Here is a 25,715-nt window from a genome sequence, read left to right on the forward strand (position 1 = left end):
CTGGACCTAGATTAACATGGCGGGTGTTGTCGATGAAGCAGAAAACGCTTTCTCTTTTGGAACACCTGGTCTAATTTACATTATAATTTTTCAATGAGTCTCATGTACATCTCTGTTTGTTCATATCATGTAGTAATTATATTTCAAATTCGAAATATGGGGGGGGGGGTATTTTATTTTTCATCTTTTTTGTTTTTCGAACATTAATTTATGTTAGCGAGATACAGTAGATAATAACCCTGTTACGTGGTGTTTTCGTCGGAAGGGGACTGGTGGTTAGGTGTTCTCTCATGTGACACACTACATTTTCCGTAGTGCATTATTTCTCCTTTTATTCAATCGATATAAAGGAATTTACTTTTTATAAATGTGATATTATTTTCCATATCAGTTCTTTTATAGAGACGTTTATATAACATTTCATAATAGAGGAAGCATTACAGCATTCTTCCTGAACTCTATTTCTGTCTTACTTTCCCTCTTTTATTCTCGCTCCGTCTCTTGTAGACAAATGTTTATCTATTTATATCGTGTTAAATTTGATTTAAGTACAATTTTGATATTGTAGATGGTTTGGTGTATTATCGAACTTCGCTTTTAAATAAAGCGTGGTGTGTTTTGCTTTCCACAAATACCATTCTGTAAAACTGTTATCAAATCCTTAGCAGTCTATGGTTTTGTGATATATTCATAAAAGTGTGTATGTATTGTTTAGTCCAAATGTTTTGTTATAAGCCTGATGAGTGTTGATGATATCTTTTTTTTTCAATAAATATATCGTTATTTTACTAATGTAGAAATAAGTGAAACCGTCAGATCTTCATGCAAAAACTCAGCATGGGCAAGCCACTAGAGTTATCGCCTTATAGATGTCAAGGCTATTTGGGTCACATTTGTTTTTGAATTTTGGTTGTATTGTTTTTGTTGTATTGTATTATGCCGGTACTGGGTATAATATTATAAAACTGACATCGTTATGGCATAAATGAAATAGTTAACACCCGTTCCGTCAATACAAATATCCTTTATTATTAGCAAGGTTGTTTTACAACCTCTTTAATTTCCTCTCAGAAAGCCTCTCCATTTATTTTGAATTTAGTACGGAATGTATCCATCAGGCGAAAGTCATCACGTTTTTAATGTCGATTGTTTTATTAAGCCGATATATTAATGTTAATTAATTCAAAGTTAATGCTGGCGGTTGTGAAGGGTGGCCGTTTGAATACTGAAGCTGCTGATGATGCTGACTGTGAACGGGTAGCCATGGTTACTGATAAGGTAGCTGGGAATACGGCAACAGTCGATGTCTATAGTTCTAATGAGGCTCAGGCGGATGTGGTTGCTTTAGTTGCTGCGGTTGCTGTGCTGATGTGGTTTCTGTGGTTGCTGTGGTTGTTGCGCTTGCTGCGAGTTACATTCCTGTCTTTTATGAATAGTCTGTCACCATTCAGTGAAGTGCTCCGGCGCGTCCTCTGTACCTGTTTGTAGGTAAGGAGGACCATTCTTAGGTGTCTCCGTTCGGACCATTTGTTTCGGTTATGTCGCCAATACATACACATATGATGTCCATTTGTTTAATCCTTTTTAAACTTAAACCAAGAAATCTGTTGATCTTAACACACATATAAACACGATAAGGCAACTTACTGTCCACACTGATACCTATATCACTGAACCTTATCAGTGGACAGTGTTCAGTTATCATACAAGTAAAGCCGATCGGGAGAGAGAGCATTGATACGTTAGGTTTTTACAAAAAAGGGGGAAAGGACGGACTTAAAAGTGTGGTGAGTATTATTCGTGATATATATACATAATACATGTAAACAAAAATGACCAAGAACTGTCAGTTAGTCAATGACAGATTTAAACACTGTAAATGCATCCTTTATTTTATAACAAACCTATATTTGTGATTTTAAAACGATATGTTAAGTAGCTGTAAATAAAGTACTTGATAAGTAAATAATATAAATAAGACTGAAATAAATTTTGAATCAATAAGCTCTACCCTTTTTATATATACGTGTAGCTCTGTGAAGTACACAATATGGACAAAATGTATCAAAGTATTAAATAATATTGATAAGTACGGGAAATACACAGCCTAGCAGAGGGACGTGAAAGAACATATTTTTTGTGTTAAGGACTGGCATGTTCATAAGATATAAAACCTTGTCAACATGATAATGTCCTGATCCTGACCTTTAATAGCGAAAGTAAGCCATCAGGGGGTGTCAAGTTCAGTAAGTCATGATAATGCACTTGAAAGAGTCCATCGTATTGACCACCTCATGATCAATCCGTTATTGGTGAAGCCATTCTTCAATGATAATTATAAGTGTAACTGTTATCTTATTGTGTATATCTACATGCATTATAATGAAAAGATAAATTCATCTTAATAATTAACAAAAGCTGAGTATCAAACGTTCATAAGATAAGTGATAAAACAACTGTCATTCTAAGTGCAAATATTTCCGCCTCCTTGTCGTCTTAACAGGCGAGAGTCAACAAAATATTCAAATAACGTGCATCTTGCTTGATTGGGGGAAATAGTTCATTTTGTTAAATCTAATATTAATTGATTTCCTTTTAACACGTTGTCATTGCATTTCTGTATTTATTTACATGATTAAGAAATGCAATGACCCTCTCATTTATTTACATGATTAAGAAATGCAATGACCCTCACATTGATTTCTGTATTTATTTACATGATTAAGAAATGCAATGACCCTCTCATTTATTTACATGATTAAGAAATGCAATGACCCTCACATTGATTTCTGTATTTATTTACATGATTAAGAAATGCAATGACCCTCTCATTTATTTACATGATTAAGAAATGCAATGACCCTCTCATTTATTTCTTTATCTAGTGCAGTGATTAGGCGTTGAGGGTCATTTCCGGCCTCACCGGGGATTACAAATTAATTGTAATATTCGTGGTCTGGAATAAAGGAAATACATAAATATGAAATTTCCAGTTTATTCGACAACTGGTTTAGGAGATAGGGCATTATAAACAGAGATATAAACCCGCATTTTCATAATAAAATGCGTGAATAACGTCTGTTTGGCTATTTGATTGAAAATTGGCCATTTTGCAGTATATTGACAAAACACTTTTCAATTTTTGAAAGCCTCTTCATGCAACAGACAAATAGATATTTGACATGCTTAAACATTGTCATACCAGTGTTCATTCGTAGAAAGGAATGTTTGTTTGTCACATGCGGAGGCTTTCATTTCTGTATGCTTACTGTCCAAAAACATCATAGTTTGGGTATTTCTGCATAACAACGCGATTTGTTGCTATGGAAGGGCATCTACGCATGCGCGTTTGAAAAATCTGCACCAGGAGAAATAGCCCTAATTAACCAAAATGATATTTTAAACAGAAATTAATCAATGAGTTCAAGTTGAAAGTTTTCTTTTTATGAGTCCAAAAATGACCAATAACGCCACAAGTCCTTACATTTTCCTCCCTTGATTACTTAATCTGAAAGAGATGTGTAATTGCTCCTCCCAACTGTATTTACTGAATATATATCTTACATTTTATTTTATTTACAATCATCAAATTTCCAGTTATCAACTTATGTGAAGTTCTCTTGTGGGCCCGGAAGGGTTTATTTCGGTGAACGGCGAGTTACCTAACCACTAACCCAATTAAACACCGGTACACTGAAATTGGCCCTACCTTTGTTGTTTTATCTGATAAAGAAACATTACAGCACTTCCCTTATTCACTTTTTCTGAAACTGAACTGAATTTGCTTTCATTGTCTGTTATGAAAATAAATAATTTGCATTTTTTACTAAATCTCGTATACATTGCTGTGCGAATGCATTTACAAACCTTACACTCTATTATAATGTTTTATCAAGTTATCAAGTTTTCAAAATATTTTCCAGAAAATAAAAAAATGTGCTTAAAATATTTGAGATAATAACCTTGATAATAATTTCTAATTTTCTTTTTCTTTATAATCTTTCATCCTTTGCAAGAATGAAACAATCGTCCGCGCGTGCGATACATTTATCCTTGGAAATCAAATCTTTTAATGTTGATAAAATGGCTGCTTATTGATCTGCCAAAAACGTATATATAATCTTCTCGAAAAAACGTTTTGTCGTTTTTTTATAACATAGTCCACGTCCCATTACACATTTTGAGAAAATATAAAAAAAAGTTAAGATAACCAACAACTTTGTTAACAAATACGCCAATGAAAAGTGTACCGATTACCAGCAGTTTGAAATCAAAATTAAGCAAGCCCGTCCAACACCAAACGACTAAGCTGACAACAAAATAACGTTATCGACTGTTTATCGTGAATTAAATTTCCTACAAACTTTGTCAATTTATTTCTCAAATTATCTTTATTAATACAATTGTTTTCATAAAGATTTTCTTAACGGATTGGTTTTCTTTTTACATCTAATTGGTATTTAAAAAGAGCAGTAGCAGATCATCTCTCATTAATACAGATACAATAGATAACAATAGATACAATAGATACAATAGATACAATAGATACAATAGATACAATAGATACAATAGATACAATAGATACAATAGATACAATAGATACAATAGATACAATAGATACAATAGATACAATAGATACAATAGATACAATAGATACAATAGATACAATAGATACAATAGATACAATAGATACAATAGATACAATAGATACAATAGATACAATAGATACAATAGATACAATAGATACAATAGATACAATAGATACAATAGATACAATAGATACAATAGATACAATAGATACAATAGATACAATAGATACAATAGATACAATAGATACAATAGATACAATAGATACAATAGATACAATAGATACAATAGATACAATAGATACAATAGATACAATAGATACAATAGATACAATAGATACAATAGATACAATAGATACAATAGATACAATAGATACAATAGATACAATAGATACAATAGATACAATAGATACAATAGATACAATAGATACAATAGATACAATAGATACAATAGATACAATAGATACAATAGATACAATAGATACAATAGATACAATAGATACAATAGATACAATAGATACAATAGATACAATAGATACAATAGATACAATAGATACAATAGATACAATAGATACAATAGATACAATAGATACAATAGATACAATAGATACAATAGATACAATAGATACAATAGATACAATAGATACAATAGATACAATAGATACAATAGATACAATAGATACAATAGATACAATAGATACAATAGATACAATAGATACAATAGATACAATAGATACAATAGATACAATAGATACAATAGATACAATAGATACAATAGATACAATAGATACAATAGATACAATAGATACAATAGATACAATAGATACAATAGATACAATAGATACAATAGATACAATAGATACAATAGATACAATAGATACAATAGATACAATAGATACAATAGATACAATAGATACAATAGATACAATAGATACAATAGATACAATAGATACAATAGATACAATAGATACAATAGATACAATAGATACAATAGATACAATAGATACAATAGATACAATAGATACAATAGATACAATAGATACAATAGATACAATAGATACAATAGATACAATAGATACAATAGATACAATAGATACAATAGATACAATAGATACAATAGATACAATAGATACAATAGATACAATAGATACAATAGATACAATAGATACAATAGATACAATAGATACAATAGATACAATAGATACAATAGATACAATAGATACAATAGATACAATAGATACAATAGATACAATAGATACAATAGATACAATAGATACAATAGATACAATAGATACAATAGATACAATAGATACAATAGATACAATAGATACAATAGATACAATAGATACAATAGATACAATAGATACAATAGATACAATAGATACAATAGATACAATAGATACAATAGATACAATAGATACAATAGATACAATAGATACAATAGATACAATAGATACAATAGATACAATAGATACAATAGATACAATAGATACAATAGATACAATAGATACAATAGATACAATAGATACAATAGATACAATAGATACAATAGATACAATAGATACAATAGATACAATAGATACAATAGATACAATAGATACAATAGATACAATAGATACAATAGATACAATAGATACAATAGATACAATAGATACAATAGATACAATAGATACAATAGATACAATAGATACAATAGATACAATAGATACAATAGATACAATAGATACAATAGATACAATAGATACAATAGATACAATAGATACAATAGATACAATAGATACAATAGATACAATAGATACAATAGATACAATAGATACAATAGATACAATAGATGGCCTAATTTCAGCTTGTTGCCCTGGCTTTGGCAACCATCATTAGGAACAACATGCGACATGTGTCAATGTCAGCAGTCACGTCAAGACTTTCCAGTAGCCGGACTTTTACCATGCCAAGAAATATATTGTAGGAGAGGAAGGTTGTTCCAAAAGGCCATTGTCAAATGTTGTATTATTAAACTCGTGATCTTAATTCAAAATTCATAAATTCACTTACCTTTCTTATCTACGACAAAAGACCTCTGTCTATCGTGTATTAATCATTTTGGGTTTTTTCAGAACACACGGCAAAAGTTAACAGTATGCAGTTTGACGCCATCTTGAAAGTTGTTGGAGAGTTTGGACCTTACCAAAAAAGAATATACTTTTTACTTTGCCTACCTGTCCTGTGTATTGCTATGTATGATGTTATAGGTGCCTATCTAATGTACACTCCCATACACAGGTGAGACCTTGTTCTTTTGTATATACAAATAATGTGTAATATGTAAGAACTGGTTTCATAGAATATACATTGATGACCTAAGTACTAAATATGTAGCGTCATTATATGGTGACGTTAATATCAGCGCTTATGTTTTATTTCAAAACCCTAAATTTTTAAATTAAACAACTTTGAATCGGTATTTATATATATATATGTGTGTGTGTGTGTGTGTGTGTGTGTGTGTGTGTGTGTGTGTGTGTGTGAAATCTTTGGTCCATTCTTAATAATTGTTTTATTAGCGATATGCTTCATATAGTTCGCTCTCTTTGATTTAAGATGTGCTGCAGTCAGTGCCCATAATAGCTCAGCATTTTTCGCGGTTAATGGCGATGATACAATTCGATCTCTCCCTAATATGTCTGCGGAATACCAATATGGAGAATGTCATATTAAAGTGTCCGACAATAGGTCAAAAGGAGAGGACAGGAATGTCACTTCACACCTTTGTTCTTCCTGGACATATGACAAGTCTGTCTTCACGTCTACGCTTGTGTCGGAGGTATGTTTTGTGTGATTGTGTTATATAGCAATGTAAACTCATTCTAGCGCGTTCATTTTCATTATATCAGCATAAATGGTGTTGAATTAGATCCTTCAATTTGAAAAAAAAGTTATATGCTAAGTGTTATATATTTTTACAAACATATAATTTCTTCAGACAGAATTGTCACTGTCATTGCAATGCACATAAATATATAAATATGTTAGTATAATTGAAAGTCCTATTTTGTTACCAGAATAATCTAGTGTGTGCCTTTACATCTACCTCGACCTATATGCAGGTCGCTATGCACTGTGGATCAATCGTCGGGTCGCTATTACAAGGATTAATTTCTGACAGGTAAAATTAAAAGTTCTATCAGCTGTAAAATGTTTTAGAGTGGAGCAGATATTAACATAAATTAAACTTAATTGAAAATGGCTTTGTCAATTACCTCAGATTTGACAGTATTATGTAGGTATATCACCCAACTCTATTTGGATTGCGCTTATTGTTTTTTAATTTTTAATTTTCAGCTTTTTTAAAACCAATGGAGTACCACAAGAAATATATTAAACGTGAAACGTTCGTGATGATTCCATCAAAGTAAATCGTCCCGGTGCACGCGAGATAGTTTGTATTATTAGTTCACGGCGTTCACGGATAAGAAGGTATGGATGTTAGTCTCAGGCATTAAAAAAATACACTGAAAAGTGTTAAACGTTCTTTCATTACAGATTCGGAAGGAAAATAACTTTTTGTGGAAGCACCACCTTGATGATGCTGGTTGGGGTTGGTTCTGCATTTACAACTAACATATACATCTTCACAATCCTAAGGTTCCTGCAAACCATCTGCTCCACATTCGTTTATATTACAGCATTCGTATTAGGTATGTAGTATGATCTCAAAAATATATTATTTTTTACGCAATGCAATGACATTTTCTAAAGATGGCATTGATCCGTATGTTTATAATGTTTTTAGCATGATTCTCTGAATTGTTAATAATATGTAGTACAACTATGATAAAAAATAAACAATGGAAATATTTACTCGGAGAGCAGTTATACATTGAACCTACGGCAAGGAGTTCCGGAAGGGTAAATGTTTTCTGCTTAATTTCGCACTCACGCTATATAAACAGGGGTCAGGACAAGCAATGTAATATTCATAAAAAGAAGAATGGGAAATTGATAACAAAATCTGAAGACACACTGACAAACATAATCAAAACGAAAATAAAGTTCTAGCATAGTAGGAAAACCAGTGTTGGAAAACATGCCAACGGACTCAACAAAGACAATGACGACAAGAATTAAATCGTACTCACAATTTCATCTTCAGTATAATTTAGCTTGGACTTCGTCCCGTTTTTATTTTGCATACATCTTCTCATCGTACAATCAGGAGTCACTCGAGCTCAAATAAGTTAACCAATTAGAGTTAAGGAATGATTTAACAAGACTCAGGTTGTCATCAAAACAATAGGGGGACATAATGTGTATTAACAAAGGGATAAATATAAAGAAGTGGATTGTTGATCCATACCCTTTCGTAGCTTACTGGTTAATAATATCGTATATGGAGTACAGAATTACGCATCATTCTATCTTTTACAGGTCTGGAAATTGTTGGACCCTCAAAGCGTCTCTGGGCCGGTATTTTGATTAATTACTTCTACACTGCCGGAATGATCCTATTAGCAGGGATTGGTTACGGGCTCCGTCATTGGAAATATATTCAAATAGCTTGTTCTGCGCCATCGGCAATATTTCTTGTATATTGGTGGTATGAATGTTCTTTTCATATTTAAAAGCTTATTAAGAGGTGAAAACGTATACAAATGGCAGCAGAGAAAATCAATAACGAAGCCCCAATTATATGTACTAAAATATGTTAACGTAAATTCCTTTACTACGATTGTTTTTGTTTTTTTCGTTGCTTTCTATCTCAAAAATACAAATTATTCTAAAAATGTCTTTGCTTTGTTGCGAGTAAGTCAACAGATTAACACATCCATACACAAAAAAAGGCGTCAAACTCGTCATGTGTAAAAACTAGAAACTTCGTTACGCTTATTGATGTCCAATGTCAATCTATAGTCTAAGTTCACATAACAACGTACGTCATAGTATGACTTGATACAAACAAAAAATATAATATCGGGTTTAAATCAACTTCACTTTGCGTTCAAACGTCTGTACAAGAATGCTCAATTCCAGGTGTCTTCTATAAAAAATGTGAAAAACATATAACTGTAGTAAAAGTCTTAAGCAGAAACAGTATGCATAATGTTCCCCGGTGTACATTGATATATACACAGAATCTCCATGAAGTTCTAATTTGCTGTGTAGGGTGATTCCCGAATCTCCGCGCTGGCTTATTAGTCAGGGAAAACAGGAAGAAGCAAGAGCTATAATCTTAACGATCGCCAAATCAAACCACCGCGACCACAGTTTGACCCTCAAACAACTGACCGATGACGAGGATGAACCCGTTAAACAATACAGAATCTGGCACCTTTTATCATCACGGTCCATGGTAATCAGATCCTTGATAATATGGGTCAATTGGTAAATATCAAACTCATCTAGTTTCCTCAAGATTGTTTCGAACCTGTAAAAATGTGCATCGCGGCTGATATTTGAAAAGGTTAAAGATTGTTTGGTCATCATTACGATCTTTGTTGTAATTGCAATTGTTTATCATATAATTGTGTGAAAGGATTTGTAACCAGAAAAAAACGAATAATCTCAATATCTGACTTAGTAAAGGGAGCTCGCGAAAACTCAACGTATGCAAATTATAACATGTTACATCTTATGTAAAGAGCATTTCTTAGAGCGTATATTATCAATTGGCACGTATATTATGATATGATTCGGAAAAAATGACAATTCTACCAATAGGGTGATAATATTACAAACAAAATTCTTTTTTCATAGAGTACAATGTGTTCAGGTCTACATTTTTCGTCTGTGTAAGTATTGGATGCATGCAATACTTTTCTGTCTTGTAGTTTGTACAACATATCTATCATTTATCTTTTGTTACATACATTTTATTATTTCCCTATCACACAGGTTTGTGGTATCCCTAACCTACTTCGGGTTTTACTTCAATGCGGGCAATCTAAGTGGCGATTTTTTCCTGAACCAGCTGATCTCCGGTTTGGTTGAAATACCTGCCACTCTCCTTTTATTGCCGCTGTTAGACACAATAGGCCGTATGAAGCTATACATCCTGGGAATGATGATGGGAGGTACATTCATGCTGCTGACTGGCATACTTGAAATCTTTATTTCCATTCGTAAGTATCAATTTAAATATGTGTTTATTGTATCAGTGTTGTGTATTCTCCGTACTAAAACAACGTCATATATACTGTTTTCATACAACAAAGCAAAAACAAACATTAGTTTTGAATGTCATAACGGAGCAAAATCTTTGTCCTTCCTTATACTTTCCTATATTTACATTTCCGCCGCACGGTGCTCTATCAGCTTTACCAACAGACATTGCGTTCAAAGAACACACCACTAACCGACAGTACTAACCTTAAACAAAGAATTGGGATGGGAAGCCTTAGCTGATAGCATTATAGGCGAATTGGTCGAGTTGTTAGCACTCCGGACTTCCACGCAGGCGGCCGGGGTTTGATCCCTGAAGTCGTCGTACGCATGGATATGCAAATAAAGGGTTTTCTCCTGCATACACAACTCAAACAACCCAGGTGGAGTATACAATGGTATTGGGTTGATGTTGCAGTATCTGTGCTGTAGCATTCAAGTAAGGTGGCACTATAAATGTTACCGTTAGACACAAGGTCCCACTACAAACAGAACACATTACATCTCCAGCACACACGCAGGCATACAAACATAGGGAGATATTAGCCAGATATTAGCCATAGGACTAGTAGTTAGCGCCTGATAAGGCAGCTCCTGCGAAGTCTTTAAAATTTGTATTGATTTATGTATATGCTAATTGTTTTAATTGTATATCTATGTACTGTAAAACGCTTTAAAGTGACTTATGTCAGCTAGATAGGGCGCTATATAGAATTCTGTATATAATTATAGTAATGATAATAATAATAATAAAAGTAAACTAATTTTAATGTTTAAAATATTGCATAATACACCAAAGTACATTAAAGATATAGTTGACCTTTTTTTAATGATTTAACAAATGTGATATATCAGCTAAGACTAAATAGTGCTTTTAACACCCCGTTATGTAGAACTGAGGGTTATTTTAATAGTTTCTTTCCCTTAACTTTTCGACTTTACAATCAATTAGACCCAGATATTTTAAATGCTCAATCTCTCTCCCAATTTAAGAAACTAATTAACCTAACTAATGATATACCAGCTAATGATACTCATACAGTGGTAAAAAAAAACACTAGTGAAAGAAAAATCAATACTATACTATGTCAAATTAGAAATAATGCTTGCAACTTAAATTTTGATATCTTTAATGACCATCTGGATATATAGATATCTTTAATGACCATCTGGATATATACAGGAAACAAGTCGTCAATACTTCCTTGACAGTGCCAGATACAACAATCACAGACACTTACTCTCGGCTTCTCTAGTCAATGATTATCACTCGCACTATACTCCACATACTTAACTAAATGGTTGTAAGATGAATGTAAATGAACAAGAATATCCTAGAGAGTGTTTCAACCTTTATCGTGAATTAAAAATATATATATAATTAGAATTACCTATTATCAACTTATAATATAATATACCAACATTATAAACATGAACATCAAACATGCGTAGTCGTCTGCTACTGGCTGTTATATGTATCAATACTATTAAACATTTACCATAAACACAACATAAATCAACATGGACTTGTATTTTGTATTTTGTACTAAGTAATTAATAACAAGTAGTTAAATAATTTTATTCTTAATATATTATAATGTGAATGTTAATATACCATACAATGTTGGCATAGCTTACTTATAATATTCAATGCATATAAGCGTAATATTTAACTATCTGCAAGTCACTCTGTGTGGATTTTTTACTCCCAGGGAGGATCTAGTGAAGGAAGATGGCAAATATTCACTCATTACCCCGGTGAGGTCAGGATGTAGAACAGTTTGACTTGTAATTTCCATAAGCAGTTTGAATTATCTCCCCTATACCGTATGACTTGTACATTGATATCTGTTTTGTATCTAAGTTGTGTCTTTTTTCAATTTTTCATTTCACTATAAATTATAATATATATATACATATATACATGCTGATTCATACAAGTGCATGCAGGAGAAAAGTGAAATAGGCATAGCCTGTTGTTCGATCCCATTCATATACCATCATGAATAAAATATGTTGAAATGAAATGAACGCAATTTGATCAGCGTCAATTTGAAGATCCTCTTCCCGCTTCGAATAACATTAGGCAACCCTAAGTAGAACTGAGGGCTATTTTGATAGTTTCTTTCCCTTAACTTTTCGACTTTACAATCAATTAGACCCAGATATTTTAAATGCTCAATCTCTCTCCCAATTTAAGAAACTAATTAACCTAACTAATGATATACCAGCTAATGATACTCATACAGTGGTAAAAAAAAACACTAGTGAAAGAAAAATCAATACTATACTATGTCAAATTAGAAATAATGCTTGCAACTTAAATTTTGATATCTTTAATGACCATCTGGATATATAGATATCTTTAATGACCATCTGGATATATACAGGAAACAAGTCGTCAATACTTCCTTGACAGTGCCAGATACAACAATCACAGACACTTACTCTCGGCTTCTCTAGTCAATGATTATCACTCGCACTATACTCCACATACTTAACTAAATGGTTGTAAGATGAATGTAAATGAACAAGAATATCCTAGAGAGTGTTTCAACCTTTATCGTGAATTAAAANTCGGACAAAAATGTCCAAAATCCATTGGTTTAGAGCTGTCACGTGGTGACCCTCTAATTTTCTATATAGGGTCAGTAGGATTCCATTATAGGGCAATATGGCCGCCCACTGCTCACCGCTTCAAAACTAAAACAACAGATACCGGGTACCTGAATATTCTGAAAATGATACAATGCTCACCGTAATTCCCATTCGCTACATTGTATCGTAAAATGATAGGAGTTGCTTCCCCTACGCCAGGCAAAATTAGTAAGACGCTGTCGCAAGCGACCGTCTTTTGTTTTAGCGTGGGTGCCGTCCCCTTATCTAAGCGTTTCGGTGACATTGAGAGACAACAGCACAACAACAACATGGAGAGATTTGGGCAGACGACAACGGAAGAAATAGACAAGAAGCGACTAAACAGTCAGTCTGCCCAAACGCAAAAGGGTCCTCGATGCGATAAATTCGTTATATAGTCAGTTACTGACCCTCTACAGAACCATAGAGGGTCAGTAACTGACTATATAACTAATAATATATCTAATACAATATGGTCACTGTTTTCTATTTAATTTTTAGATTTTATGCGAAAGATTCTTAATCCAAGAACATGATATGACAGGAGTCCGGCGTCCGCGGGAGAATCTCATTTAGATAGTTGAACTTTCTTCGCATCAATAATCTTATCAAGTAGAAATAGATATTGTGTTAATAAATGGATGCAATCCGCATAGATCCTGTGATTTGATTGCAAACCATCAGATACATCCATAGTGCTCTTCTGGTCACCTGACTATATATTACCAAAAGTATTATTACCGATAAATATTGTAAGATGTTTTGATAGATATATAATAATGTCCATCGTTTGTATTTATGCGGTGCAGACCTCCAATGTCCCGGTCTTAGGGAAAGCTCTTCCTCTGCTGTTATTTGGAGGGCTGGCGTTGGCTGCTTCCTTTCTTACTCTCCTTTTACCCGAGACGACGAACGAACGCCTTCCGGAAACTCTGCCAACTCGTAGTAAACCGGAAAGGTATGGACACCTACAGTCTCTTATTGATTCAATCATATTCGGCACTTTGATTGTTTTTTAGTTTTTTATAAGTTATTTTGTGCCTGTTTATAGGTGATAGGTGATGAATGTTTCATTTTTTAATAAAATTGCTAGTCAATCACCATGCTTTGCTATATCATTATCTATGTATCTATGTAACTATTTATCCTTTCTTTCTCGTATTGTTATTGACGGGTCATTGTCGTTGTAGTTTTGTTTCTCAGATTCTGTCTTAATATGTATTGAAAGATAAAAACAATATAACAGTAGCATAGCCGATTTAATTGCATTGACTTCAATTAATCCAAAACCAAAATACAAATGTATAATAAATTAGTTATCTTTTACGAAGACGAACGACAATGTTTTTCTAATGTTATAAATTTGACAAAAGCGAAACCAACTGTAATGTATGTGGCACCATGGTTACAGTGCTAATTTAATGGTTTTTTTTTATTTATTCCAGAATCGCAATGAAAACCGACGTCAGTAAACAGGCATTTCTTCCACAAACAAGTCTTAGGTCGGCATAACTTCTAAGAAGCAGGCAGTCCAGCACTATATTAGCGCAAGCATATCCTAAAAACAGAGCGTGTCTGTATGATGTACATGCATGTTTGTGCATGTTTATTGTGTACGTAGCAGATTTGTGTGTGGCATGTGAAATATTAACAAGAATAGCACTATAGTGCTAATGTTAATATGTAACATGTACATGCGACGTTAAATAAAGCTTCTTGAATCTTAAATGTTCAATATAGTTCCATAACTATGCACACTTGTTACTTACTTTATAACTGTAAACTTGTATTATGTCAAACAAATCGATGTTGTATTCTGTTCCAAAAACAAATTATTTGAAGAATATTATGGTTTGATCCGTTTATCATTAAAAATGCTGTTTTATTATCTGTTTCGTTTTCGTTGTTGTTATCATTATCATAATTATTTATTCCGCCGTGAACTTGCCTGAATTAAGTCTCAGATATTTGCTGCTCAACCGAACATAAGTAAGATGAGCAGGTTAAGATATGCAATAGGCCGTTTCTCAGACGCACCTTCTGATTGGCTGAGCATATCGAGCAATTATCTCGCTCTATTTTGTTGATTTTAGTTAAAGTGAAAGAGTGCTTACGGGAGGACAAAATTACAAAACCGACATTTTCGCAAGATGTCGCCTTGGACAGGCCTATGATTGGATGAGGCAATTGCAACTTGTCAAAACATAATGAAAATGAACATAAGTACACATTGTATTAATGGGGATACAGCTATTCTTATTTTACTGTTTATTAAACATTACCGCCGTTATATCTTACTGGCTGATACAGTGGTGACAGCAGTTGACAGATTATGCGTTTACATTCCGTTTCATTCCTTTTCATTCGCGTTTTCATTGCATTCTGTTCTCAAGATTCACTTCGTTCCGTTTCGCCGACTTTTATTTTATGGATATTAATACAATTTTACATGAGTATTAAATGGCATATGTCCCTTCAGATCAGACGTCATCCAAGGACGCTGCGGCTTCTGATTGACCAAGATTTACCCGGCCTATAACTTTTATAATTTTGGCCAGATTGTATTAAAAGCTGGAATATATAATCATGTAACGCTCTCTTAACCTGGAGATAAACACAACGTTTTTTGCAAGATAGCCATTATAGATTTTCCTGTGATAGGCAGAGATCATAACGGTTCCAGCGCGAACTCCAACGTTGGGCGCCAACGTTGTTGAGAGCCAACGTTGTTGAGAGCCCAACGTTGTTGAGAGCAATACACAGGTAGTATATTACATGTTAAACAATCAAATATACAGATGTAGATCAATTTATATTTAATGAGGTCATGTTATGTCAAATACCTCCGAACTCAAAATAATGCACAGAATGTTTTTGTTTTTCTATATGCAAATCAGTTCTGTCCTTACAGATACGAAAACTGTTCTACTGATGTAGCCGTGTAATGGTTTCTTATATTGTGTTCTCCTGGGAGTTTGTTGTGTGGCTGAAATAAATTTACAATGATGCTCATAGATCTTACAGTATTGTTACATTTCAAAAGATAAATAGAAATAGTCCAAATGGTTATGTCATTGATACGCAATTAAAAAATCGAACACTATTGTAATGATTTGAAAATAGCTAGTGTATGTAACCGTAGGTTCTTGTATTAGTTAACTTGGATCTTTCTGGTTTGGGTTCTCTTTTCTGTCTAACCCGAGTACAGGCAAACTTTCGCGCACGTGTTTACAATGTAGCTCTGCAATTATACGACGTAGTCGCACTCATAGGTATTGCATTATAAGTTTGACCTCATGTTGTTTCTATAACTGACCTTGAGAACAGCTATAAGGTTAGCTTCACATTCGGACCAGATGACATTATATTCCACTTTCCATAGAAATAGAAATATATATTTATTAAGGTCTTACCTTTCAATTAAATATAAAATACGATACCTAAAACTTAATAAAAATGGTTACAAGCCATTCTATGACGAGTGTTACATCTGTATCCGCACATATGTTGTTGTCGTAATACCAATACCGGAAGTACATTGAGCGGGGTTGTCGGTAGGTTGATTAACTGTTACCAAAACATTCACTTTATCATTCACTATTTACGTTCTACATATCTGTTCGGTGTGGATCTTACACCATAGTTACATCGAGTTATATTTCGTATTATGGCTTTCTTTCTTTGTTTTATCAATTTATTTATTTATTCATTCATTTATGTTATGTTATTTAACTAAAACTTTTATTACTAAGATTAAGATAATACTTAAACTCAATTAACTGGTCTTTCGTACAGCATCATAATATTGGCTTTGTCATCACGGATAAAAACAGTTTTGTTAACAATAGCAAGCTTCGAGACGTACACTCCAAAAGCTCGCAGATATCGGGAGGCATTATTCATTAACTGTAAAACAAATGTTAACACTTTTACTGCCATCGACAACGATAAAAAATGCATGAAAAGTGATGAAGTTCAGATTAAAAGTATTTAACAATGGGTTATTTTATTGATTGTTGATGAAGATTATGAAAAACATACAATAATATATCCATTTACATAAGGGCACTGCTGTTTATTGGTCTTTTTCGTAATGATGCTGATGGAATTCTAGAGAACATTGAATCGACATCATTGTCGAAAATCAATTCCTATTATGAGGTTTGTCTTCAACTCAGTGTGTCACCTTATAAAGAAGTTTATTTTAGAATTTAAACTTAACAACATCTCAAAAGTGTTTATATGACAGTCCGAATTTCTTAATTACAAAGCACAGACGAAAAAATATTGAAATCAGATGGTTTCTTGAAAGCCACACACAGGATGACCACATGAATTATGTTTTGGTAGATAATATTATTGTGAAATTGGTGGACTGCCACAGTATTACTATGAAAACATATGATCTTATATTAATGCATGTCAAGCTGAACTTAATACCAGGGTTAATAAAGTCAACATATCATGGACTTGCCAGTTCATTTAACTTGACATTTAAATATTCATGTACTGATAAGCTTTTGTCATTTAATACTGGAAAGTTCGAGGAATATTTGCATTTCATCTCTCCTTATTCCAAAGAGCTTCAATTAGTATAGTAAGTCTATTCTTTTTCAGCTTCATCCTACGGCAAAACATAGAGTACAGCTTTAATGTTTAATGACAAAAATGACACGAGTTGATCAACATATTATACCATTATACCAGAGTTTTAGCTTTTATAGGAAACACGTATCAAACCAGCCTCACTTGCATATTTGATTCGTAACTGTAATGGCAGAACGCCATCGGGTTTCGTCTGTTGTTGTGGTTGTGATAATCGAGTATAAGTACCTCAATACTGTCATTGTGATAAACGAGTACGGGTAACTCAAGTCTGTCATGGTGATATACGAGTAACGCCAGTCTGTCATTGTGATATACGAGTAACTAAAGTCTGCCATTGTCATATACGAGTGCAGGTAACTCGAGCGTGTCAGAGTATTTTATGAGAATAAGTAACTCAAACCTGTTTACGAGTATAAGTAACTCAAGTCTGTCATTGATATAGCCAAGTCAAGGTTACTCAAGTCTGTAATTGTGATACTCTAACCAGTTAAGGTAACAAAGTATGTAATCAAGAAGCTCAAGTCTAACGAACACAGGTAACAAATCCTGCCATTGTCATAGACGGGTACGGGTGTCCGGGGTGTATCATAGTCATATCTGGTTTTTAGAATCATTTAATTTTAAGTTACAAAACATTGATTTGATTGCATGACTGATAATTTGTTATATTACTAATGTGATTTTTATCATTGTTTAAACTGAAATTAACAGCTTTATCATATATATATAATTAGCTAAGATCATTAGGGGTGTAGGTATTTTCCTATATCACCACTTTATCTTTGGACAAAAAAAACGAAACATAGATGAAAATAAACAATGATATAATTCATGATATAACAATAAAACAAACAAATAACGACTGATACAGTTTACAAGTACTCCAGCTTATATTTCACAAGAGCGCCGCTCAATCTTTGTAGGTCAAGCATCTATGTTAAATTAGGTCTAATGATTTCTATTAATTGAAATATACATAATGTGTAAAAATTATTGTTTTACAAGAAATCAGCGTTCATAAGATAATTTGTAGGTTAATTTGAAAATTAAATAACATATGATATCTATATATCATACCTAATCAATCTTATCTTGTTATCCTCAGAATTCCTTCCATTGCCTAACACTGAAACTATGATACCAACAGGAATTGACAGGTCTGAGAATGATTTTGTAGGACAGGCATCAGTCGGTGTGGTCACAGTAAAACTGGATGAAGTAATAATCAGCTTTTAGTTCTGGAATATCAGTAAGACTTTGTATATTCCATGACATGCGCACTGCGTCTCCGTAATTTTTGCCGTACATCCAGGGTGTGCCTTTGGTGACCCTCAAGGCTCCGGAACAGCTGTGATAGCCCGGGCGTTTTGGGTCGCTACTTCGGCAGTAGGGTTTACAACGACGCCCACACGAGTCGTACGCCGTCAGTATTACCTCCGACATGTCGTCTTCCGGATCCTTCAGGGCGATGTAGGTCGACGATTCCGAGAACGCTTGGCGAAGATCTACGACAGTGTATTCCTCGTAGTTACCATGGTAATTCAGTCCATTGGACCTAACATGAACTCTTCCAACAGTCCTATCGGTGGCGCGTGAATTGCATATAGTCGATAATGGCATGACTTGCTCTGAAAAGTATGGACTTATTTCTGGGTAAGCTTCAGGGTCATATATGTCATAATCACGGGATGCTCTTCCGTCAAATATAGGGAAAGCTTGAAATTTCCTATGTTCCGGTGAACGCTTACTGATGATTTTTACCGGAATAAACACCCAGTTCCGGGTATCACTGACACCATCAACTTCGAAAGTATTCTGACTGGAAAACGATAGCCAGGTACCGGTACAGGTGTGGGTTCCTTTTTGAACAGCCATGTTCCTCGCATTTTCCCGCAATACTTTCTTGGCCTGAGCGATATTCTTCCTATCCGCTTGTCGCTTCCGGCGACCAAACATCGGCATTGGCGGTCCAAAGCCTCCTCCAATCCCCATCCCTGTATTTGGCGCTGGTCCAAACTGATTCGGCCCAGTGGCTCCAAATGGATTTTGGTCTCCAAAACCTGCTTGTGGTGGCTGCACTGGAGCGGCATTGCTTACTTCCGTCGCCGCTGGCATACACTGTGCGATACCTTGAGAAAGATCACAGCTTAGGTACAACGATCCACAGTTAGGGCTTGCTAAGGAGCATGATGGGTTTTGCTCATATGTGTAAATCTGTGTCGTGAACATATCACCAAGACCAAAGGAATTTTGTAAATCCCCAAAACCCATTCTGAAGAAAGGGGAATGAGTCTGCGATCCGAAATTCGCGGGATAGTCCCTGGTTGGGTCAATGCCCATGGCCCGCTGTCGCGTTCGGAAGATTTCCCAAACATAATCCACGAAACAGTGATGCATGTAGAACAGTGGATCAAAGGCGGACGTCTCCATGGGCTCCATTTCCCCACCCAGCCATGTGTGCACGTCACCATGGTAATTCTCCAAGTTGAACATATTATCTGCATCTGGTTCCTCTATCTCACGCAAGCGTGATCTTGAGAGAACAGCCATAATTTCTTGTCTCGAGAATAAACTACCACCACCTTGGCCAATATTTCGAATCAGGGGTCCAGATGGAGTTTGCCAGTAAGCAAACGGTCCAGTCGTTACAAGACCATTTCCGTTTCCAGCAAACCTCGGAGAAAAAAGAATAGACTGGGTTGGATCCATCATAGCCTCGTCTAAGGTTGAATCCCAGTATGGCAAGGACACGGTCGCTACCTTTTGTCGCAGTGCATTCTCGAATCTACAACAGTAAATGTAACAGCTGACAAAACGAAATGAAATGTCGTAACCGATTGTATGATTAAAATTCATGATAATGGCGATTACAATATTTTTTTTAGTTTTTAAATTATCAAATTTTATATACAGGCACTGGCGAGGTACATAACTTGGCCATGTGTAAAGGCTACCAAAACTTCTACTGGAAGGGTTGCTCAGTGATGAAGGACATTTGCAATGAACGGAGGCAAGGAGACGTACGTATACTAACATGATGACCACCCGTATCAGGCACGTCATTAGGCATACTTACATGGTTATGAAGACCCTATGCCAGGGAAGGAAACCACTGCCATGGTGAATGTTGTTAACGAGCCGGAAATGAACCAATGCCAGAGCGTCGTACCTGTTAGGGCTGATTGACTGTAGAAAATAAAAGGCAGCTCAATTTTCACAAATCGCTCAATACGAAATTTGCAAAAGTCTATCAACAACACCACAGCATTCAAAAAATGTCATAAAATACTAACAAAGAGGCCATGAGGATATTCGAGGAAGATTAAGATTAGTAAAAAGAAACTTACATATATCTAGAGGGACAACACCTTCTTCTTATAAAACATTTGCTTCTGTGTTCCCAACATAACCCCCTTTCTGAATAGCACTTTTTTGTTTGTCTCTTACGTCAAGAAAGTGTTGGTTTTGTTGTTATTAAAGAATTTCAGCCTTCCCCACGTACTCAGGGACTAATTTCGTTTGGCGGAAAAATATAGGTAGTTTTTAGTTGGATTGCAATCATTTAAAAATGTGACCACAGGACGAAATCCCGGCAAGGAATCGGATCCAAGGAGAACCTGTTTGCATAAATGTATTTGCCTCACGATGTCCAATATATGTATACATGGTTTTATCAGATTACTGACCCACGTTACTATATCATATGGCCATGTCATAAAACCCAAAGGTGCTTCGATTGCTCAACACCATTGTAACATATTCGTGTGCTACTCCTTCTCCTGCGTTTTATTTACGAAGCCACATGATATATTTACTACTATTTTAATCAAAATTTATTTTATCATTATTATATTCATTGCATTTCAAACTGTTCATCATTAAAAACATGTCTGGAACTAATTTGTACTGCGCGAAACGACAATACTATAATCGGAGTACTTGGCCAATAAAGAGTCAGCTGACAACATTATATGTATTTGAATGTTTTTTCAGGTGATGATGTTTTGTGATAATTAGAACCTCAACTGATTCAAAAAACATGACCAACATTAACTATTTGTCATGTGAACGGGAGGAGAGGGTGTATGGTCTGACCAAAATATAGGGTGTATAGTCAGACCAAAATATAGGGTGTATGGTCAGACCAAAATATAGGGTGTATGGTCAGACCAAAATATAGTTTCAAGTGTTTTCCTGAAAATTACCGTCATAAATTCCCCAGAATATGGATGTACGAGTTCCCCTGAATATATAGGGTTTCAACGGCGATTTTTAATTCCATGCCGGTATGAACGCAAATCGGTTACGTCTATATTGCATGAACCACGTTAGGGCTTCATTTTTAATATGGATGTAACCGATTTGCGTTAATACCGGCAAGAAAATTAAAAAAAAAACGCCGTTCAATCCATATGTTTTCATTTTTACTATGGAACAATTGTTTAAGCTTATGTACTTGTTCTTTAAAAAAAAAAAATGCGTTTGGATATGCGTCGTCATTTAAACGACAGTCCTATTTGAATAAAATTGGCGCCAATAAGTAACCGTAGTCATTTAAGCGTTTGGCGCAGGGGCATTCTCCATCCTATCCGAAGCGACGCGACAAGACTCTCATTAAGCAAGGTTAATGTATGACTTACAAATAAACCACGTATAACGTCACGAGAGGTTTTGCTTTCCTCTTCAAATGAAATGTATTTTTGCTGGTAATGTTCAAATAGTGGGTTGCAGCTCAAATGTAAATATTACTACATGAATTGTCCTGAACATGGCATTACAACCCCATTACAGCTAAATGAGTCCTGCTGGAAACATTGCTCTACGAGCTTATTATTTATTTTACTATGTGTTAAATAAAGCAGAATCCAAGCACTTACAGTGTCTGCCTTAAGCATCTGTACAGCCCGATGAAAGTCGTTCCTCTCCTGTTCTGTTAGTCTGCGATACTCCTTTCGTATGCGCAGTGTTGGTCTAACAACGGGGGGAGCCCGGGCCGGTAGTGGCTGTGCCTGGGACGGGAAGGTTTGTGTTGCCGTCGCTTGTTGTTGCTGCTGCTGTTGCTGCTGCTGCTGTTGTTGTTGCTGCTGTTGTTGTTGCTGTTGTTGTTGTTGTTGTTGTTGTTGCTGCTGCTGCTGCGGCGGCGGCGGCGGCGGCGGTGGCTGCTGCTGCTGCATCTGATGTTGCTGAACAGATACCTGTTGCTGCTGTGTTGAACTTGAGCCTGTTGGAACGTTTTGTTGATAGACAATGTGAGCTACCGAACCTTGAGTGACAGGTTTGCCCGCCTGGGAAGTTTGAACATTCTGTTGAGATAAACTTTGAGCAGGAATGTTTTGTGGCTGAAAATCTTGCGCGGGAACGTTTTGTTGCTGGACAGATTGGACAGGATTATTTTGTTGCTGGATGGTTTGGTCAAGAGGATTGATTTGCTGTTGTTGCAATGCTATCGGATCACCCCGTGGAGTTTGCTGTTGCGGAATAGTCTGAAAAGTGCCCTGTGATATAGATTGGAACCCCTGTGGGATGCTTTGCTGTTGATTGAACTGTCCTACCGGTATATTTTGTCCTGTAATAGGTTGTTGCTGAATATTTTGGAATGTCGTTTGGACCCCTGCTCGAAAGTTTGGAACCCCAATCGCTTGACGCTTGTTCCTAATCATTGCCTGATCATGTTCATACGTTTCCACTGATGACATGCGAAGAAGTTCGTCAATCCAACTGGTCATGTCCTTGGAAACGTTCGCTTGCGTTAAATATGGTCTGGCCAAGTTCATCCGATGCCGGTTTATGCAGAAGTTGTCAATGGATTCGGATGTTGTGGCACTGGCATTGCTTTTAGCAGTATGTCGTTCAATACATTCCGAAAACTCATCCGGAAGTCGGATTTCTTCTATCAGAGTAACCCCTAACGACAAGAAGGTTGAGAAGATGAGAAGCACACATCGTCTGGACCACATCTGCAAAAGATATATATTGTTACATATTTTATAAAATCCTTGTAGATCCAGTATTTACAAGTCAAACGTAACAACTAGTTTGATTACCGTGACATTTATAATCATTGATAACAGGTTTTTTTTTAAATATATATTTTAAACGTATACGGTCTATAAACACAAGAATATTACACAGGGAAAACAGCTAACGTTAACAAAATCTCACAAAACAAACTAGAGCGTTAATTACAGACAGTGAAACAAAGCAATCAGGTAAAACCAGAACCTTAACGGTTTGTTCACAATCATTATGATACAATCAATTGTACGTATTGTTTTAACATCCCCGGGGCTTGCCCTGTCATCAATTAAAACCATGGAAACAATGACCGTTAGATATACATGTTGTAGACGAATTACTTGAAACGGCAAATGAATAAAGATAGGTTTAAAAACGTTTATGTTTAGGAGTAATATGCCAACGAATAGGTTTGCAAACCTCTTGGTTTTTTCGGGAAGACATCAAAGCGGTTCCTTGTGGTAGAAATAACTGAATAGCCATATATATATATATCAAGTGACCCCATATTCAAAGCGACGGCCTTTTCTCATTCGATGAAAGGATTTTTTTCTTTTAGCGAATGCCCTTTCCTTATGTATTTTACCTATTATCCCTCAGATTTTGAGATAAAGGAGTTATCGCCCTTCTAGCTAATAATATTCCTTTTCGTTTCACAAAGCGTTTGCATTTTATTTGACTATTTGTTCGGTTAGAAACTACTTAAAGTAATCTTTTAAAACGTTTGTAATGTGCGATTTTAAACAAATATCGTTTTTATTTTTATTTTTACATTTTCGAGATAATGTACTCATTCCCATGTTTACTGATAAATATTTAGAGGTTCTGATATGACATGTTTTCACATCAAACCACACACTGGCCTAAGCTACTGAAAACATACATTAATGTGCTTAATATTAGCCGTTATATGAAAACGAATTTGGACAAATAGTTTGTCCGACTCTTTTCTTTTATTCTGTTCGACAAAAACTATATTAAGAACAGTCCAGTTAAGTAATACTTGTACATAAGCTCGAAATAAACCCCTTGTGAAGAACTATACAAGAAAAGAAAAAAAATACAATCATTAAAATATTAAACAATTCACGAAACTGTACTTATATACAGGTATACTGATAATATGCATGATAGGAAAAGAGATTTTACATGAACTAGAATCAAGATAAACTGGAAACCAGAACTGAAGTGTTATATCCTGATACACATAAATCACCCTTAACGTACACTTTGATATGTCTACCTGTGAATATCACCTGGTTTATCGGAAGGTACATATGTAACCGTGATATAACACCTATGGGCGATGACGTCATGTCTAAGTTAACAAATCAATCTCTGCCAGGGTTCACCTTGCATGACCCCCCGTTCAAACTTCCGGAAATCATTTTCTCGCACAAAGTCACGACGCCATGACACTGCAAAGAAATCCACGTAACACTACCAGTATGCTCTATAAATACACCTGTAGTTATGTGATAAACAACACAAATACACCGATGTTTGATTTTGTTATGGCTTCTCCCTCTTACGTCCACATGTGAACTGAACAGCAACCCAATGAATACATTCTACGTAACGTTATCTGGTAAACGTTTATTAACCACGTAAAACGTCAATAACTTGTTAACATCGCCAGATTAGCTCTAATTTGTGAACTTTCTGTTTTATGACTTGCAGTATGTATGACAAATAATTCGCTTAAAAGCCTAT

General features: G+C 34.9%; 2 protein-coding genes across 5 annotated transcripts in view; one reads left to right on the top strand and one right to left on the bottom strand.

The window, feature by feature from the left end:
- The first annotated feature begins 6,706 nt into the window (after positions 1-6,706).
- LOC110453284 (organic cation transporter protein-like) lies at positions 6,707-13,777 on the top strand. The gene is made up of 8 exons (XM_021502171.1): positions 6,707-6,866; positions 7,185-7,407; positions 7,646-7,749; positions 8,127-8,281; positions 9,012-9,180; positions 9,747-9,965; positions 10,476-10,702; positions 13,560-13,777. Exons 1-8 carry the CDS (start codon positions 6,724-6,726, stop codon positions 13,775-13,777), a joined length of 1,458 nt encoding a protein of 485 aa, XP_021357846.1. The 5' UTR covers positions 6,707-6,723.
- Positions 13,778-18,855: 5,078 nt separating this feature from the next.
- The window catches only part of LOC110453302, a 33,672-nt gene continuing 26,812 nt past the window's right edge, over positions 18,856-25,715 (bottom strand). For 3 of the 4 annotated variants that reach the window (XM_021502192.1, XM_021502191.1, XM_021502188.1), the window contains exons 2-4: positions 22,865-23,944; positions 21,064-21,173; positions 18,856-20,772 (exon numbers count right to left, since the gene is read on the bottom strand). In XM_021502192.1, the coding sequence (XP_021357867.1) occupies positions 19,173-20,772; positions 21,064-21,173; positions 22,865-23,944 (2,790 nt within the window). In that variant the 3' untranslated portion in view covers positions 18,856-19,172. Of the gene's footprint in view, positions 20,773-21,063; positions 21,174-22,864; positions 23,945-25,229; positions 25,270-25,715 lie in introns of those variants that run through there. The other variant, XM_021502189.1, reaches the window with a different exon arrangement.

This window comes from Mizuhopecten yessoensis, unplaced genomic scaffold (genome assembly GCF_002113885.1).
Source record: "Mizuhopecten yessoensis strain PY_sf001 unplaced genomic scaffold, ASM211388v2 scaffold7251, whole genome shotgun sequence".
Lineage (NCBI taxonomy): Eukaryota > Metazoa > Mollusca > Bivalvia > Pectinida > Pectinidae > Mizuhopecten > Mizuhopecten yessoensis.